This window comes from Trichosurus vulpecula, chromosome 8, assembly GCF_011100635.1.
Source record: "Trichosurus vulpecula isolate mTriVul1 chromosome 8, mTriVul1.pri, whole genome shotgun sequence".
Lineage (NCBI taxonomy): Eukaryota > Metazoa > Chordata > Mammalia > Diprotodontia > Phalangeridae > Trichosurus > Trichosurus vulpecula.
Genome location: NC_050580.1, coordinates 54,634,697 through 54,653,169, shown reverse-complemented (window position 1 = coordinate 54,653,169; position 18,473 = coordinate 54,634,697). Strand labels below are relative to the sequence as shown.

The 18,473-nt window shown below is 50.7% G+C and overlaps 1 protein-coding gene across 1 annotated transcript; it reads left to right on the top strand.

The window, feature by feature from the left end:
* The first annotated feature begins 220 nt into the window (after positions 1 to 220).
* On the top strand, positions 221 to 17,772 carry DNAJB12 (DnaJ heat shock protein family (Hsp40) member B12). The gene is made up of 9 exons (XM_036736040.1): positions 221 to 432; positions 6,786 to 6,960; positions 8,350 to 8,495; positions 11,512 to 11,697; positions 11,787 to 11,866; positions 12,420 to 12,529; positions 13,514 to 13,686; positions 14,312 to 14,463; positions 15,819 to 17,772. Exons 1-8 carry the CDS (start codon positions 300 to 302, stop codon positions 14,431 to 14,433), a joined length of 1,125 nt encoding a protein of 374 aa, XP_036591935.1. The 5' UTR covers positions 221 to 299; the 3' UTR covers positions 14,434 to 14,463; positions 15,819 to 17,772.
* Positions 17,773 to 18,473: the final 701 nt, after the last annotated feature.

Below are 18,473 nucleotides of genomic sequence, written 5' to 3'. Positions count from 1 at the left end.
GAGGGCAGGCGTGGTCCCGGCCGCAGGAACGCGAGGTGCCCGCCCCCGGCCTGGGGGCGACCCCTCCAAGCTCCAGGCCCTAGGCGGCGCCGCCGCTCCCCCCAGCTCCTACTTGCTCCGCACGGGCCTCCGGCGCGGAAGGCCGCGGCGGGGGAGAGGGTATTGTGACGTCATCTCCCTGCGCCGCTGCCGGCCCCCCCTCACCCCCCCACCCCCGTTCACTAGGCGCCGGTCGCTGGCGAAACCCGCCTTCCCCACCGGCCTCCGTCCGTCTCCCTGACTCGCGCCCCGGTTCCGCCATGGAATCCAATAAAGATGAAGCCGAGCGCTGTATCACCATAGCCCTCAGCGCCATCAAGAGCCGCCAACCCGAGCGGGCACTGCGCTTCCTGGAAAAGGCACAGAGGCTTTACCCGACGCCGAGGGTGCGCGGTGAGTGCGCGGCGCCGCCGACCGGGAGGGTAGGCTGTCAGGGACCGGGGCATGGTGGAGGGGGAATAAGTGACGCGAGACAAGGGGAACGGACCGAGAGAAACGGCTGAAGGGACTGGGGGAGGGGGTCAGACACAGCAAGGCCCGTGCGCGCCTGCGCACTGGCGCGTGCCGAGGCTGCTGGGAGCTGTAGTCCACCGACTCAGCTACTTCGGAATCAGCAGTGGTTGGAAAACTGAGACTGGGGGAAGGGTCCGGCGCTGGACTGTGTGCGCGGAGCATCTCGGGACATGAAGTTCCCGCGGAGTAAGGCTGCCCTCCCCTGGGGATGTCATAGGATGAGGAGGCAGGTCAAGGAAGCGAAGTCGAACTACATTTCCCAGAGGGCATCGCGGCAGAAAGGTGCTCGTTTACTGCTTGGGAAAGGGGTTAATTACCGTACGAACATCGGAAAATAAACCACATCTTTGGGGGAGTGGGAGGAGTCGGGGCCCCGGACCCCAGCCCCCAGCCCAGCTCCCTTGGCTCCGATTCCTGTGGGCAGGCCCGAGTTCTCCTTAGCCACCGGCTGCTGCGCCTTTGCTAGTCCCCTTCCCCCATTGATTCTCTCCAGTTTAACCCTCCTGGGTCTTGTTTGGGGGCTTTCTCTTTCCCCGAAGACTGTGTGCTTTGAGAGCAGGGGCTGTCTTCGCTTTTGTTTGTATCCTCAAGAATTAGCACACAGCATATAGTAGGCGCTTAATAAATGCCTATTGACTGACTGTGAAGCCCACAGAGCTAACGCTTATCGTCCCTGACTTCTGGCCTGCTGGAAACCAGTGCCCAGGAGCCAGCCAGGCCACGGAAGGGCCAGCTTTGGAAGCCCGGTGGGCAAACGGTGAGGGAGGCTGTGAGTGAGTTTGGGGGAGCCGATGACGCTCTAGGAAGAGGTTACGTTTAGAAATGGGCAGCAGAGGGGTCGAGGTAGGATCCTTACCCCCACCTACGCCCCCATTTTTCTTATCAGCCTAAACTTTCAAATGCCGCAGGTCCCCAAGAAATGCTCAAAGAATGAGAGGGGCCGTCCTGCAGGATGGAATAGATTCTCCACGGAGGGTTTATGGGAGGACTGGACGAGTTGATGGTGCAGGATGAGAGGGGTTTGGTATGTGCTCTAATGAAGGAGGAAGCCCCGCAGTGATGAGACGATAGCCCCTTGGAAGGGTCCCGTATAAAGTTTCCAAGTTTACTGCTCTGTTAGTGTAAGACCCCAGGACCTGTGCCTGGGAAACGTCAGGCTACTCTGGATCTGGGAGCTCTCCCCTCCCTCGTTAGCCCAGGGAGGCGCGAGCTTGTGGACTTTCCTCCCCTTCTCGGCTTGTTCTCATCTTGGCCGTCTGCCCCCAGCCTAGAGAAGCCAGCTCTAGGAAGCTCTATGTGAAATTGCCCAATCAGTCAAAAGGTACACTTGATGGTGTTGCCTCACCGTTAAGGCCCCTGCCAGCAGAGGAGCTGGACCAGATTAAAATGTAAGTGGGAAATATTTAACAAAATATAGTAAAGACACAGATAATATTAACTTTGGTTTTCTAAATCAATATGCAGCCCGCAGGGATCCTTAGGTATGATTTAGTAGCCCTCACTGACTTATGGTGATTCTGCTGTCCTCTGAAATGCTGTCACCTGCCCTGCATGCACCAGTGACTAGAGAGTAAAAAAAAAAAACAAACCCAGAACAGAAGGCCCCAAAGTGGTCTTTCTTTTGTGGGAGTGACTGCTCATGTGCCGTCCTTCTCAGGAGGTATGCAGGGAGAGTCTCAGCAACTTGGAGCGCCAGCCTCTGAGAAGTAGCCACAGAGACCAGTTCTCCTCTCCTCTGTTTGTCCCCGAGCCAGCAGCACAAGTTGGCTTTTCTCAGATTCAGTCAGTGGGCCATTGTGATACCATGATGCAGGTTTAAGTTGGCTTACACTGAAAGGACAGATTGTAATGCATATCTCCTCTGTAGCTCCCAGTCTCTCCTATCTATAGCTTTACACTGAATTGGTAAGTGTGTGTAGGGCTAGTCTTGACCTGTGTCAGAAAATTTCTTGGCCAAAGAAAGTTGGAATTACGAACTACTACACATTTGAATACCTATAGAAACTTCATGGATAAAAGAACATTCGCATTCTTTACAGAAGTCTATCAAGTATTAAGCCAACTTTTTTCAAAACAGGCCCTTTTCACCATTTTTTAGTACAGATGAGCCCCAGAAGGTTAAATGAGTTGCTTAAAGATGCCACAGTGAGGGGACAGAGTTCTCTTCTATTCAAGAACTACCCCCACCCCATTTCAATTGCTGCTTTCTCCAGCTATTGGAGTTTTTTCTTTCTTTCGTGATCCTGACATTTTTTCTTTTTAAAAAAAAAAATGTCAGACAACCCTGTAGTGAGACCCATAGGGAAACGGAGAGGACCCAGGGATTGCTGATGCCCTTCCTTCCCCCTGAGTGCTAGTCCATTGCTTAGAGCATTAGACCTTTTTGTAATTATTTAATCCACACAAATGAAGGCACTTCATCTGAGATACCTAGGAAGGAGCATAAGAAAGGGACGGGGAAGAGAGGGTAAGAATACGTCCAGACCATAGTGACTAGAGAAACTGGGGTACACCTAGCTCTGTCAAGGTACAGCTATCCAGGGACACCTTGGATTAGGTGAGATGATCTTTCAGATTCCAGCTCTGGCCGTTGCTTTATGAACATTACATGTTCGGTTTAGGGAAATCTTGGGGTCCCAAAGAAGAGGGCTTCTCAGGAATAGAGAAAAAGACAAGTTCTATGGGAAAGATTCAGGATTTTTCCAAGCATTTATGATTGGCATCCCACATCTAACATCACAGGCAGGAACTCAACAATTATTGAAGGTGCATGGGGCAAGGAAATTTTCATACAGGATTTAGAGAAAGGGCAGGATAGGGATACCAAGCAGTTGGGTGGTAGGTGTCTCGAGCAGACACAAACTATTTAAATAAAGGATAGGCTGAAAAAACAGCTTTCTGGACTACTGAAACATATCCCCTCAACTATTAAGATCTCATGGTTCTGCTGCCACCAGGCCACAAGAAACTTATATTAAATATTCCCTCCACCCCCTGTGGAAGCAAGAAACGTGGTTCTCCCCAAGTGTGATTGTGCCTGGGGCAAAGGACCCAGTGCAGTCCTTGCCTTCAGAATTGGGTTTTGGGGAACCAGATGAATCCATGGCGTATGCTGTGGGTGTCCTCAGTGCAGGAAGTGAGTCAGGGAGCGCTCTGCCAAGAAAAGCTAAGAAACAACTCAAGCATCCGGGCTACAGACCCTCTGGTGTAATATCGCCTTATCACCTGGTCCCTAAAAATACAGCCTCATGAGAGCATTGACCTAAAATGCTTCCAGAGAAACTGAGGGTTGGAGACAATGTGGGCAAATAGAAGAAAGATCGCCTGCTGTCCTAATCAATCAGCAGGTGTCAGGTTGTGATAGGACAGGACTGGGACTGAGCTAAGTGCTGGGAGCACAAAGGCACTGTCCTCAAGCAGTTGACATTGGAATAGAGGAGCTCACTGATAGAGCTCGCTTGGAATTAGGAAATCTGATTTTCATTCCTGGCTGGACTATGACCAAGCTGTGACAGGGAACAAGTATTTCTACATGCTTTTGCTTTTGTCACATAGGAAGGAGAATAGCTAACAACATGTGGGGGTGCTAACACACCTAGATATTCCATGCAGAGGCGGTCCATTGATGGGAGCCTTCCCGACCCTTGTATTCACACGTGGACACAGTGCAGTTAACAGATTCGTCCTCAGATCTCTGTCCTTGGAACAGAGTTTCCATCCCAAATAGTTGGGACCATGGCTCTGACTTAGGGCTTACAACCGAGAGAAAGTTGAGGGCAAAGGTCTTGACATCCGTCCCTTCCCCACATCGAGGGGCTGACTCCCCACTTAATTGCCTAAACCTTGTTCAGATGCTCCGGTTTTCACCTCTCCCTTTTGAGGCAGACCACCAGTCAGCTTAGCTCCAAGAGCTGCTCCTCCCCTATCCTGCCTCAACAGAGTCAGCCTGGAGTGAGTCTATTTGTGTTTCCCAACCGCTGACTCAGGTCATGTGTGCAGCAATTGCCTCATAGAGCAATGATATACTTGAGGTGAAGAGCTCCACTCAGCAAGTCCCTGCTCAACTCTCAAAGCTGAGGGTAGGTGGTAGTAAACACCCAGAGAGTTTCCCTTTTTCCAGCCCAGAGACGTTATCGGTCCCTGGGTCTTCGTACCCTAGAATGACAAAATGACAAAAAAATAGTCCTTGGACACAAAGAACCTGTGGGCATAAAATAGGCACACAGATAAGGCTAAGACAAGGTGATTTAATAAGTGAGAGAGAGCTCTAACAAGTCACGAGGAGATGAAGAAGACTTGAAAAAAAGTAAAAGATGATGCTTGAATTGAGCCTTGAATGAAGGAAGATGAAGAATCCTGATTGGTAGAAGTGAATATTATGTTCTAGGCACAAAAGAGGGACAAAAACAAATGGAAAATGGAAATCGGGAAACAGCTAGTAGTCCCGTCTGGAGCCCCAGCATGAAGCCTCCCTTTTTGCCATGCTGGTCCCACTAGGCTTTGCTCTCTGTTCTCATGCCCTCTGCTCCTTCAACCAACCCAAGCTGGCTTAGGCAATATAGCAGAGCAAAGTTGGAGACCCTGGAGCCTGGATACACATCCCAGCTCTGCCACTTAGAGTCTGAATCACCTCTCTGCCCCTCAGCTTCCTCATCCGTAAAGAAATAGGATGGGGTGACACAATCTCCTAAGTGCCCTTCCAGGCCCAAATTCTGTGATCCCTCCTTGTCAGCCATCCACATTAGCCCCAGGGCCCTCTCTGACCTCCTGCGTGGAGGAGTGTTGCAGCTCTCCCTTACAAAGCTTGCAGCAGAAGCACTGTTAAACCAGTGCCAAGCTTAGACACTAAGCCTCCTGTGAGCAGGACCACAGCCCTTCCACCTTGATACACCCCCTCTCTTCAGCTGCACAAAAGCCAGCAGCATATTCTATCTAGAATACTTTGCATGGAGGAGCCAGTCTTAACGGTAGATGCCAGACCAGTTTTTCAGTGGTTTTTTTTTCTCTTCCTGCCCTCTCTCCCCAACCCACCCACCCCACCTCCAGACGCCTATATTGTTTCTCAACTTCATGTCACAACTGGGATCGAAGTGACTAAGGGTTTGAAACAAGGGGACCTCTGTAAAAAATCAAAGTGGACCATATCCAGGCAGGAAAGAAAAAGAGTAGGAACAATGAGAGAAAGGCAAAAAAAACAAACAAAACCAAAAAATCCACCCAGTTTAAAGGAAGAAAACACAAGGAGAGACCAGAAAGTTGTAGAACAAATGACTTCGGTTGTGATGCTGGCAGCGTCTGGTGAAACAGCAGCAGCCAGGTTCCAGGTCGGCTGTATTCAGACCCTTTGGTGCGTTCATTGCGGTAGGAGTAAGAAGGCAGAAATTTATTGATCTTGTTGAAGTACTTACTATTTGTTACATTCTGCTAGACATTGCATTTCCAGCTGTGCAAGGCCTGTTTTTCACTCCATTGGGCCTTTTTTCCCTTTCCCTTTGCTATGCTAATTCTACAAGGCTACAAGAAGCAGATCCCAAATCAGAGAGAGGAGGAAATTGTGAAGTCCAAGAGCATGCCCTGCTCCCTGTGGCCACGGCCTGTTCAGAACGGTGTTCTGTGCTGTTTCTGACTTTTCAGATTATTATAACAATGAAAGTCAAGCATATCCATTAGGAGTTTGAACTAAGGTTGTGCTGGAAATCCTAGATGCCAGGGTGAAATTGATGAGTGCCTGGGATTTGCCAAACTGGAGTCAAACAATTGGGGTTTTTTGGTAACACATCTGAAGAAGTAGAGATTCCTGGTTCTAGAAGGCATCCACAGAAGGAAGAAGCCTTATTTCACTTTGGGGGGGTTGAGAAGTGGTTTTAGGAATAACAGCAATCTTCCAGTCACTCAGGTAGAGTGGAATCGCTCTTGGTCAATTCGACCATGACAGTAGAATTGCATTTGTGTTTGAGAGCACCTCAGTTCCTAAAAAAGTGAACAGACCCCATACACATTGACCTACCACCACTGGGTGGGTCTGGAGCATAAGGCAGCTTCTGTTCTAGTCTTCCTAACTCAGCACTGAGGCTGTGCTGAGTGGAGTGGAGCCAAGTATGCAGGACCTTCTCAGTGTCACCCTCTTACTCACTGGCCCTTGCGCCTGGGAACATAAAGAGAGCAAGCTTTACGTTGCAAGAGATGGAGTTTCACAAAATCTTGACACGTTTTTCTTTCTCTGCTTTGCTTAGCATTGATTGAATCTCTCACCCAGAATGGGCAGACCTCTCATGGCCAGGCCAGGCCAAAAGACACGGCCGCTTCTCACCGGAAAACAGGTGGGGGAGAAATCCCTTCTGCCAATGGTGAGGCTGGAGGAGAGGGCACGAAAGGCTACACACAGGACCAGATGGAAGCTGTGAAAAGGTGGGGAGCATGGCTGGGCAGACCAGTGGCATTGATAATGGCCTTCACATTTGTGAAGGAGCCGCCTTGCATTGTTTCCTGACTCGAAGCCTCAGTATCTGGTGTCCATTTGGGTGTGGAAGATGGAACCCAGTAAAACAGCTGTAGAATCATATGACCATAATCACTTCCCAAGAACCTCTGGCAGCTCCATGGAACATGGATTAAAACCCCTCTGTGACTATCCCAGTGCGCAGCCCAGTCCAATGAGCCCTTGATATTGGGGGTGACCCATAATAGACATCAACTAAAATCAAATCCCCTTTAGCTCCTTCCAATGTCCCTTGTGTCTCACCCAGCCATCCCCCTGTTAGGCCAGTCCTGGACCCATTCAGACATCTCTGCCAGAAATGAAGGAGGCTGAGTCTCTCCACTCCTCTCCCCCCATCCTCACTTCCCTGCCTTCTTCCTCTCCCCCACCAAAAATATGAAGACCCAAGCCGATGTAAGTGCTCTTCTGTTAGGGTGGAGGCAGCACCAGGAGTGAGTGTGTAGAAGCAGGAGTTTGGAGTCAGAAGATTCGAGTTCAAATCCCAGCCCTTTCTGTGGCCTTGGGCAAATTCTGTAACCTCTCTGAGCCTCTCTTCATCTGTCAAATGGAGACAATGACACTTGTGTGCTTTACTCCACAGGGTTGTTGTGAGGGTTAAGTGAGATCACAGAGATAAAATGCTTTGTTTTCTGTGAGGCAAGGATTCTCTGTGAATGTGAGGTGTTACTGTTCCATGGAATGAGAGGTAGATTAGGGGGCCTGCAAGGCTCAATTCATTGCCCAGCTCAGCATTAACAAGCCATAATTACTGGAAAGAGACCATCCTGTGGCAGGTCTTCATCTTCCTCCTAGTTAACAGCACCCACCACCACCAATCAGCCTCATATCCACCCCAGATTTCCCTCTGCTTATCCATGTGCTGGTGATAATGCAGTGGGTGGCAGAAGCCTGGAGAAGCCTAGTTCAGAATTCCAGACCAGGGTTAAAATTCCCTTCCAAATTAAGATTTCTACTCAAGACTGCCTTTTAAACAGTGAGACCAGAGGTCTGGGCTATTCACTCAGCCTGTGCTTTTGTTTAGTGTGTTGGAATTGTAGGGGTTTTTAGGCACAGACTTGATAGATGTTTAGGGCTTTGGGGTTTTCTTTACAATTCCATCAGTTACTTTGACTTTAGAGAAGAGTTGGAGCCTTTACCTCCCTGCCCTGAAATTGAGCCTTCCCCTGTGTGAAGGAATCAGTCACGGCAGTGGAGGTGGGTTGGGGTGGGCCCTCTGACCCTCAGTGATAGACTCGTCTCGCCAGGAAGTGGTGTAGGAAAGGGTGATCATTACAACCTGCTTCCCCTCTCTTCTCCAGGGTGAAGCAGTGTAAAGACTACTATGAGATCCTGGGTGTGAGCAGAGAAGCCTCGGAAGAGGACCTAAAGAAGGCCTACCGAAAACTGGCCCTCAAATTTCACCCGGACAAGAACCATGCCCCTGGCGCCACAGAGGCTTTTAAAGGTGCGGACTCATTTTTCTAAGATTATTATGGCATTTTTATCCACTGGCCTTGAGGGACCTTACTCAGTAATTCAATTCCACATCCATGAAACACCCATAAAGTGTCCAGTCTTTGGGAGGGATACAGAGTTTATGGGAGACTCAGTTACTACCCTGCCCTCATGGAGCTTAGTCTAGAAGGAGGTGGTTAGAATGCCCCCCTCCAGGGATCCTTTCCTGATCCTCTCTGTTTGGGCTTCAGTGTCTGACAGTTATATATTCCCATAGAAGTGCACCCGAAGTGGGGTGGCACAGCCCAGAGCTCTGGGAGTCTTGGGGGCTGGGACGGCAGGGTGAGGGGGGTGGGGCAGCTTTCCCCAAACTGAGAGGAACATGGAGAGTTTCCTGGAGGAAGTGACATTTGAGTTGGGTTTTACAGGACATTGTGGCCATAGGAAAGGCATGAGTTGTGGGCATTTAACAAGTGGAGAAAGAGAGGCCCAAGATGCACCCGGACAGGCAGTGTGGCCCCAGATTGTAGAGGGCCTTGGACATCAGGCAAGAGGGGACTGTCATGGACTTTGAGAAGAGTGACATTATCAGAGAGCTAAACATAAGGGACACGAGTCTAGCCTGAGAGACCGGAGGCGTGCAAACCGTCTGGATGAGGAGGAGAAGGAGGACAGTAACTGTGATAGAAAAGGCAGAAACAACTGGACTTGGTAACTGATTGGATGTGAGAAAGGAAAGGAAGGAAGGGAAGAAACAAAGATAACACCAGAGTTTTCAGTTGAATGGTGGTACATTTAAGTCACATTGTCTTTTAGGCACTTAGAGATGTGGATCCAGATTAGGGATTATCAATCTGAGGTCTGTGAACTAGTGTGGTTTTTTTTTTTAATAAATATTTTGATGTTACTTATTTCAATATAGTTTCCTTGGTAATCCAATTTTATTTTATGCATATAAATACATATATCTGAGAAGGGATCCATTGGCCTCACCAGACTGCCCAGAGTGTCTATGGCACAAAATATGTTAAGAACCCCTGGTCTAGAGCTTAGAGCGCTGGAAATACAGATTGGGGATTCAAAAGCATCAGTGTGGTCATTGAAGACATGGGAGTAAATAAGGTGGAGAAGAAAGATAAGGTAGAGAGGAAGAAGAGAAGCCCAAGGGCAAAACCTTGAGCAGCACCGTTCCCTGAGGCTAGAAGAAGACTAGGAGCCGTTTGAGAAGGAGCAGAGAAGGGTGCCTGGCCAACAGCAATAGGAAGTGGCCAGGAAGAGGAGAATTGAAGGAAAAGGCCATTTAATTTGTTGACTAGGTCACTGAGGCACCTTAGTGGAGTGAGAGAGATGGAATCCAGGCAACAAGGGGTTAAGCAGAGATGGTAAAGAACTAGAGCTTAAGAGGGAGCCCCTGAAAAGGGACCTCCAGAACCACCCCCAAGAGCCCCCAGGAGTCATCTGCCCAATCCAGATGGAGAGCCAGTGGCCAGACCTTGAGCAAGACCAAATGGTATAAACGGTTTGTCATTGCTGAGAGGCAGTGTGCTCTAGTCAGGAGAGGGCAGGCCTTAGGAAGCCCTAGGTTCAAGTTTCATCTCTGACATGTGAACATGGACAAATCCCTAACTTCTCAGTGCCCCAGGCAGCTCTTGAGTGCTCTAAGCTGTGGAACTGAGCCAGTCAGCCCTTGGGAGAGGGGGCTTCCTCAACAAGACTTCCCTGCACTGATGAACTCACTGGTCTGGACCACATGACTTGCCTAATGAACACAGGGAGGAAATGTGATCCTTGCCCACCTCCTTATCATCCAAAGCCTTAACTCTCCTGGGCTGAGAGTCATCCTGAACAAACAGCCCCCTGACCTCTTGGACATGATTGAGGTCATGTTGCCCAGGACTGCCTCAGTGGTCAGCTCTTCCGCTCTCTTCCAGGACAAGCTTGGCCCCTACATCATTACATCTAATCTCAAGCAATCCCTTGAGCTGAAGGCTCAGACTGCACTTATGGGGCCAAGTTGGAGGCATTAGGCATAGGGCCCTTTACCGATTTCCCCTGGGTCGTCTGAGCCCTAAGGCCACTGTGAATTGGTTGGTCCTCCAGAGTACTCAGTATCTACTGTCCAGGTCCCAGAGAAGGCAAGGGGGACACATCAGACCGAGGCCACCATTTTGTAAGTGTTTCTCCATCGTTGCCATCTTTCACTGATGTCTTAGCAGCCATCTCCTCAGGCCAAGTTTATCATCTTGGTAGTCACTGTTTCTCCAGTGACAGCAGCCCTTTGAGCCCCCCGGATTTTGATTTGACCCACCACCTACCAAGTTCTGGAGCACATTTCTTTAAGGAGTGGGAAGGATAGAGAAGCTTGGTGCACACTGGGTTCAAAGACCCTCAGGGGGACCTTTGGTTGCTTTCCCAGGTCAGTTAGGAGGATGCTTTGCCTTAGCATTGCTAAAACTGAGGCACAGAAAGAGGACAGTGCATCCCAGAGGACACGGGTGTCAGGGTCAGAGTTGGAAATGGAATCCAGGAAGCCTGGTGCCCAAGGCGTTTTCTGTCAGATCCTGGAGTTCCCAGCTTCTGGAGTTGCCTCTGTGTTTTGAGGGAAGCTCAAGATTCCTTCCTAAATGTGCCCTCCTGTTGTAAATGCTTCTATAGAGAAAAGTGGTGCTTCTTACATAGTAGTGGTGCAGCTTGCTGGATTTGATTGAGACCCTTTGGAAGCTCCCCTGCAATCTTTGGGCTCCTCACCCTCCAAGAGGCTCAGCCTCTCACCAGAGGCTACAAAACTAAAAATGCAGCCTGCTGCCTCCCAGTGTCCCTGTGGGCATTTACTTACATGATGAACTAGGGCTCCAGGCAGCCTCTTTTCCTCCCTCCAGCTTCCTCAGGGCGTCTCTGCAACAGACTCTGGACTGCCAAGCCTTCTTCCTATTCACCTTTTCAAATCTCTTTTATTTGTCCCTGGGGGATGAGCAGCTTGGGGTTCCTGCCAGCGCAGCGGACCCTGACACTTCTTTCCTTTGCAGCCATCGGTACCGCGTATGCCGTGCTGAGCAACTCTGAAAAGAGAAGGCAGTATGACCAGTTTGGGGATGAAAAGAGCCAGGCTGCCCGGCAGGGCCAGGGCCACGGGGACTTCCACCGGGGCTTTGAAGCAGACATCTCTCCCGAGGACCTCTTCAACATGTTCTTCGGCGGTGGCTTTCCTTCCAGTAAGGCCAGATCCTCCCTCCTTATGTTTTTGCCCTCCCTCCCCACCTCCACAGCCTCAGGGCCTGACCACTCTGCCTCTGGCCCCCAGGTAACATCCATGTCTACAGCAATGGCCGCATGCGTTACACCTACCACCAAAGGCCTGACCGCCGGGAGAACCAGGGTGATGTGAGTGAAGCCTGGGCAAGGGGAACATGAGCAGAGAGGAGAGAAGAGGGGGCTGCATTCGGAGCCTCCCTGCCCTCTGGGGCCTAGAGCCTCCTCCAGGGCTGTCCCACTAGCCCTTCATGGGATGCTGCTGGTGGCTCCTGCCAGCATTGCCAGCCTTCGAACACTAGAGGGAGACACACTCCACTCCATTCCACTCCACTCCCTCCTCTCCTCTTCCAAGGCAAAGTGTTGAGTATTTGGGACAGAGGTTTAGGTGCCTATTCCTGCAGTGGCCACTGGTAGGCCACATCTACCAACCCCTGCTGCCAGCCTCCCCTGTAGGGTCAGGTGACACAGGCCCACTCCTCCCCCACCACCTTTGTATCAACCAGCAAGCTTTTACTGAGCACCTACTAAGTGCCATGGTTTCAGAAGTGAGGGGAGGAGGCTGTGGGTTGCTCCACGGGACACTACCAAAAATCCCCAGATGGGACTGCCCCCCACAGGGTATTGGGTATCCAATCAACTCATAATTTGGTTTCAAGACTGACCGTGTGTTTCTTCCTCCAAGGGTGGCCTAGGGCTGTTTGTCCAGCTGATGCCCATCCTCATCCTGATAATTGTGTCAGCACTCAGCCAGATGATGGTCTCCAGCCCGCCATACAGTCTCAGCCAAAGACCGTTAGTACCCAGAGCTCTCCAACCCTCTTGTGTCTGGGGCAGTGTGGGGATTGTGTGAGGTGGGATGTGAAAGTCTCTGGCTCAGCAGCCCGCTTGTTCCTCCTCCTCTTCCTAAGCCCGCTGTTCTTCTTCCTCCTGCATTTTTTGGTTTTCTTGATAGTATAGAGAATAGGGTCAGTTTCTCCCCCAGTCAGTTTCTCACCTGGTCATGGCTCACTTGAGTAGGTTCTGGGATATAAGACAAGAAAATCAGTTCTTTCTCGGGAGCTCCCATTGACGTACCTCCAGGGAAGGTGCTTGCCTGATTTTCAGTAAATGGGGGAACCTCCACTGGCAGGGAGTGAGAGGGCCTTATCTGGCCTACTCCTCTGCTTCCCAAAGTCTTCGTTTCTCTGTTCCAGAGACGCGTAATCCTTTTCTGCTTCAGAATGTAAGTATAGATAGCAGCCTCTTCAGTAGAGATGTCCTCTCTGTTCAGGGGTTCCCTTTGCTTCTTGTCAAGCCAGGGATTTTGAGAGTTGTTGGAAGGGATGACCCAGAAGGTCACCTAGGCTGGCCTCTCCCTTGTTCTACAGAATTCTTTGATACTAGATTCTAAGCAACTTGAGGTCATGGTCTGTATCTCTTAATTCTCTCTCCCCATAAACCCTCACAAACATATACCCGTATACCATACCACCATACCTAGCACAGTTCTGGATATACAGTGGACACCCCACTTAGTCTTCAGATCAATAAAGGAGCTGAGTGACTGCCCAGGAAAGATGGTGGCAGGGCCAGGACCAGAGCTGAAGCCTCCTGACTTCTCCTCCACTGGCCCCTTTCCCCAAATTCCCTGAGCCACAGGCACCTGGACCAGCAAGCTCTAGGTCCTGTTTAATCATGGGAAGACACATAGAAGATTGGGGTTCTGATTTAAGGGTAAGACCACCTGTTCTTAGCTCTGGGCTTATATATACTGTGTTATGTCTATTTCTGTTGCAGGTCAGTGGGGCACGTCCACAAGCGGTTGACTGAGCACCTCAAAGTGCCATACTACGTATCCGATAACTTTGGGGAAGAGTTCACTGGTTCTAGCTTAAAGACAGTAGAGCGGAATGTGGAGGACGACTATGTAGCCAACCTCCGAAATAACTGCTGGAAAGAGAAGCAACAGAGTGAGTAGGGCTGCAGGAGGGACCTTGGGGCAGGTCCTGGGCTGGCAGCCCCTGGGGCTCCCTGCTGTGCCCCAATGGCCTGGCATTTCAAAGGTCGAAGGTGCAGAGCCAGGGCTCAGGGAGGCTCTCCCTGGGGTCACAGAGGGCTGGGAATGTTTTTCTCTTGTGATGTTGTAAAGTCTGGGTGTTCCAGTCGCCTCCAAAAAGTTTCTTTTCCCTCCTCCTTCCCCAGATGCACCCTGGAGTTCTCAGGTCCCTCACTGACACTTATTACGCATCTCAGCTCCAGGGGAAGCAAACACATATTTGCCAGTGACAGCAGCACATCTGACCAAGCCTCTCCAATTTACCTCCAAGAGACCTTGAAGTTTAGTGTCACAGGGTGCCTGCCATCACTCCTTCAGGGGTATCCCCTTGGTCATGGCCTCCTGCTAAGCTAGCCAGAGGAGCCACATCCCTTCTGACCTATTAGGTCTTAAGCCAGATATAACCCTGAGGCTGCCACAGATGTTGCCTTGGTCTCTCCTGCTCTTCCGATCTCCCTACCCTGTCCCTCCAAATTATAGGCCTAGGAAGGGAATGGATCACTGCACTTTGGACTTCTAATATCTGTTCTCTTTTGCAGAAGAAAGTTTACTCTATCGGGCCCGTTACTTTGGAGATACAAGTCTGTATCACAAAGCACAGAGGATGGGTACCCCGAGCTGTAGCCGATTGTCAGAGGTGCAGGCCTCGCTGCATGGATAGTCAACGCCAGACCACCCTGCTGAGGTCCAAGTATGAGCTGAAGCCACCCCTTTGGGTTTGATTAATGGAACTTATTGTACTTTAGGCAGCTGTGGGGAAGTGGGGCTACACTCTCCAAAGCCATGTCTACAGGCCAGGTCCTCTGGTAACCAGAAGCAGGGGGTAGGATGGGGTGGGATGGGGTGGGGTGAAAGGGTAGCTAGAGGGGAGGACACAGGAGAAACAGCACCAGAAGCTGACCATAAGAACCCCTGAGGAAAAATCCCAATAACCCCCATCCCTCCTCAAGCCCAAGGATCTGCCCGAAAATAAACCCCAGTTCCCATGGTCACTTCAGGCTCCGGTGACTGAGGACCAAACCTGACCACCAGGCTCTAGTCGCAGGCGATTCCTTCTGGAGCATTTGCCCCCATGGACTTCTGTGCTGTAGGGGCTTCCTGGTGTTCAGGAGCTGAGCTCAGCAAACTGGAAGCCTCTGCTCTCCAGGCTCAGGCTGGTGGACTTAAGTTTGCCTTCTTCTAACTGATGTGCTCTTGCCGCCCCTCTTTGATGGTAGGGCATCATCTTCCCTGCCCCCTGCCCTCCTCTCCAAATGCTCGTAGAGCCTGATGGTGGTTACACGAGGTCACCAGTGATAAGGAGGCCTCTGGCCTTTGGGTCAGGGCTCGAGCTGCCCAGGCTACTGGGAAGGGCTCTAGGAAGAATGGTGAGTAGATAGAGATGGGCATGGGCTCTTTCCCTTCCTTCCCCATCCCAGCAAGAGACCTTTCTCCTGAGGAAGCCTACAGGCGAAATAGGAAGTTCAATGCCCAGGAAGGAGCAGGCAGGCAGCGGAGGGACAAGGAGGAGGGAGAAAGGAGGCTTCTCTGATCCGGGGGGAGGGCAGCATGGGCCTGTCTTTGTATGCCTTCCACACCTGGCACCTCTGCTAGGAAAGAAAGAACAGGCATCGCTCCAGCATCTTCACCCAGGCCTGCTCCTTTCAGGCTGTGGTCTGAGGAAGGAAGTTCAGGGTCAGATTCAGTGCAGCCTGTGAATGAAAACCGTCACTGCCCCAGCCTGTGGCCAGCCATCTGCCTGCCTCTACCTCTTTCTGGAGCTCCAGGAGTAGGAGCCAGAGGCAGCAGCTTGGGCAGATAGGAATGGTGGACCTGAGATGGGCCTCCCTAGAGGCCAGCAGCTCCAGCCAGTGGGGTGGGCACCTCCCCTCCTCTCCCTCCCCCTCCCAGCAAGCACTTTCCCCAGTAGAACGGAGCCGTGGGGGTGGCAGCAGCTTAGTGTAGCTGTGGAGATGGGGTGTGTGTGTCTGTGTCTGTGTGTGTGCAGTGCAGGCCAGCTGTTTTGTGTGTTTGCCAAGCTAACACAATGACCACTTTCATCCTCAGACTATGAAATACCTGGAGAATTTTCGGTGAAGTACACTGAGCCAAGGTGATGGACATTATATTTAAGGAGCAAAAACCTTAAATTAAAGGAATTGGAGGATGAGCAATGCACAACTGCCCTCTCTCTCACCCAATAAACAGAGAAAGCCCTTAGGACAGGAAAGCCCAGCCACTGAGCTTCTCTCTCCTTCCCAACACCAACGAGCTTCTGCACTCGGTTCTCTCCTAGGAAACGGCAGCCATGGCAACGAAAGTAGGATTTAAAACTTGCAGCAAATGTGTTGGGGGAGGGGGGAGGAGGAGGCTGGGATAGCCCTTCTTCCTCATCTCTCCAGGCTGCTGGTCACCTCTCACTGGAAGCCTTCCCATGCAACGCCAGCTAGGAACAAATGTACAGAGGAGGAAGAGTCGGGGAATAGATAGGATTTAATTTATAGCTGTGTGTATGTTTGAGTGTATGTGTGCGTATGCATGCCTAGCTGTGCTCCTACAGCCAGGCACGTATAGAGATATCTATAAATGATATACTTTTAACTATGCAGGGAGTGGGTTAAGTTATTTGGCTGATTTCTCTAACATTTTAGAGACAGGCCTATTTTCAGGAGGCTGCCTAGTCCTCTAAAGTGTAGAGATTAACCACAGCTGACAACACAGGGAGCTTTGGGTCATTTGCTTTCCAGTGATTTTTCTTCTGGGTGAAGGCTTTTGGTCTGGTTGCTGGTTGGTGATTTCTAGGGGCAGAGATAATCATGACAGAATCGAAATCTCTAGAACACTTGGTTTGAGGCTGCAGGGCTTCAGACCATGCAGGAAGGAAGGAGGGAGAAGGTTCATTTATCAGGTCAGCTGTGAGCATAACTTCTGCCCGAAGGTTTGGCTCCCCATTCTGAGCTCATCAGTATTTAAATTTGATGGAGATGGTCAAGCCTGCTGGGATGATGGCTGCTCAGTTTCCCTGTCCTAACCTTGAACTCACCCCCCATGCTGCACCTCAGGGGTTCCCCTTCCCAACGTAGCTTTGCACCACAGAAGTGAAGTCTGGCCCCCTGTCCAGGGGCGACTGGACTAACTGGAGCCTGGTAAGGAAAACCTGGCCAAATTTGGAATGCACTTAACTGAGGGAAGTTGGGCTGTCCCTCACCTCCTCTTCCTCCTGCTGCACTTCTTAGTAGCTGAGTGGGCTGCTGCCTCCGTGGTCTCCAGGGTTCAGAGGCCTGCACCTGGGGAAACCCATGCCAGCCCCAGAGGGGCCTGGGCAGAGCTACCAGCCTCTCTCCAACAGACCCGGGACAGCTTCCAAGCAAATCAACCTTACCCAGGATGGATGACCCTCCGGGTCTTCTCTTCCTTCCACTTTGGACTAAAGATATTCTGCTCACCCAGAATGGTTTTCTTATCTTCACTTTATGAAGGAGGATTTTTCTCAAAACAGCTGTTGCTGCCAGGGGGAGGGAGGGAGGTTTTATTTATTCCCAAAGTTTATACCCAGCCTTTTGAAATCAGCCGAGTTGCCCTGGAATTGGATCTTCCTTTGGCAAAGTGTCACTAAGCCCATGTTACTTCTAAGCCTTACTTCTCCTCTGCTGCCGGAGCCAATTCTCTCCTTGAGTTTGTTTGGCCTTTTTTTCTTAATTAAAAAAAAATAGGGGGGTAAGGAGGGGGTCCAGAGGGAAATATACCAGCTGTTCTAAACTGATGACTCTCTGTGCTCACCACCCTCCACCCAGGGAGATCCCAGTGGAAGGGATCTCAGAGCAGCCTCAGGCCTGCAGACCATACCCACTTACCTAGTGACACAGCCCCTCCACCCCCCACCCAGTGATTTCTCTGAGTCGCTGTCCATGAATGGTATAAGCTTGGTGCAATAAAGCATAGATCCTGAAGGATAACCACAGAGGCTGAATTAGAATTATGAAATTGTACATCTATAAATAAATGTTTATAATGTGAGAGACCAAAGTGTGTTTTGGTGTGTACTCAGCTCCTGGGGTTTATGATCAATCATCCCCAATGACCAAGATAAAAATTCTTGCACAGTCCACCTCACCCAGCTGTAAAGTGCTTTGTGACCTTGGGAAAGTGGAAGGAAGAATTGACCGTCCAGGATCTAGCTGGACTAGAGCATTGTCTTGCCCCCCTGAAAGCTGGGGGGTTTGCCTCGAGCTAGAGGACAAAATAAATACCTCCACATCCTAGAGAGTGGAATCTTTTGGGATTAAACATGTTCGATCCCCAAAAGGAGTCGCTGTGCCCCACCCCTTCCCACTGAGGTTACCTTGCCAGCTCACCCCTGCCTGGCTCTTGTGGGACAGCATCTGGGTTGCTGTAAACGCTCCCTGTGCTGACCAGTCGCCTGAGTCTTCATTTGGTACAACAAAATCAGCCTGGCCGATTTGACTGCTAACAGCCAGAACTGGAATGGCCAGCCTGGCTGTCACAGAAAGAGGGACAGTCACTCTTTAGCCTCATGAGTGCTGTAAAATTATCTTTCGGGCTTCTTCTGCCCAGATGGTGGGTAGGAATGTTCCTTTTTTGAGGGCAGTCCCTGATAAAGGCAAGGGGCTGGGAAAGGACGGGGCAAAATTCTTCCCAGAATCCTAGTAGGTGGGTGAGCAAGGCCAGGCCCCCGTCTTCACCCAAACAGAAACCAGGGGT

Coding starts and splice junctions, on each gene's coding strand:
- DNAJB12 (XM_036736040.1), top strand. CDS start 300: ATGGAATCCAATAAAGATGAAGCCGAGCGCTGTATCACCATAGCCCTC. Junction 6,961..8,349: donor CAGATGGAAGCTGTGAAAAG/GTGGGGAGCATG, acceptor TCTCTTCTCCAG/GGTGAAGCAGTGTAAAGACT. Junction 8,496..11,511: donor CGCCACAGAGGCTTTTAAAG/GTGCGGACTCAT, acceptor TTTCCTTTGCAG/CCATCGGTACCGCGTATGCC.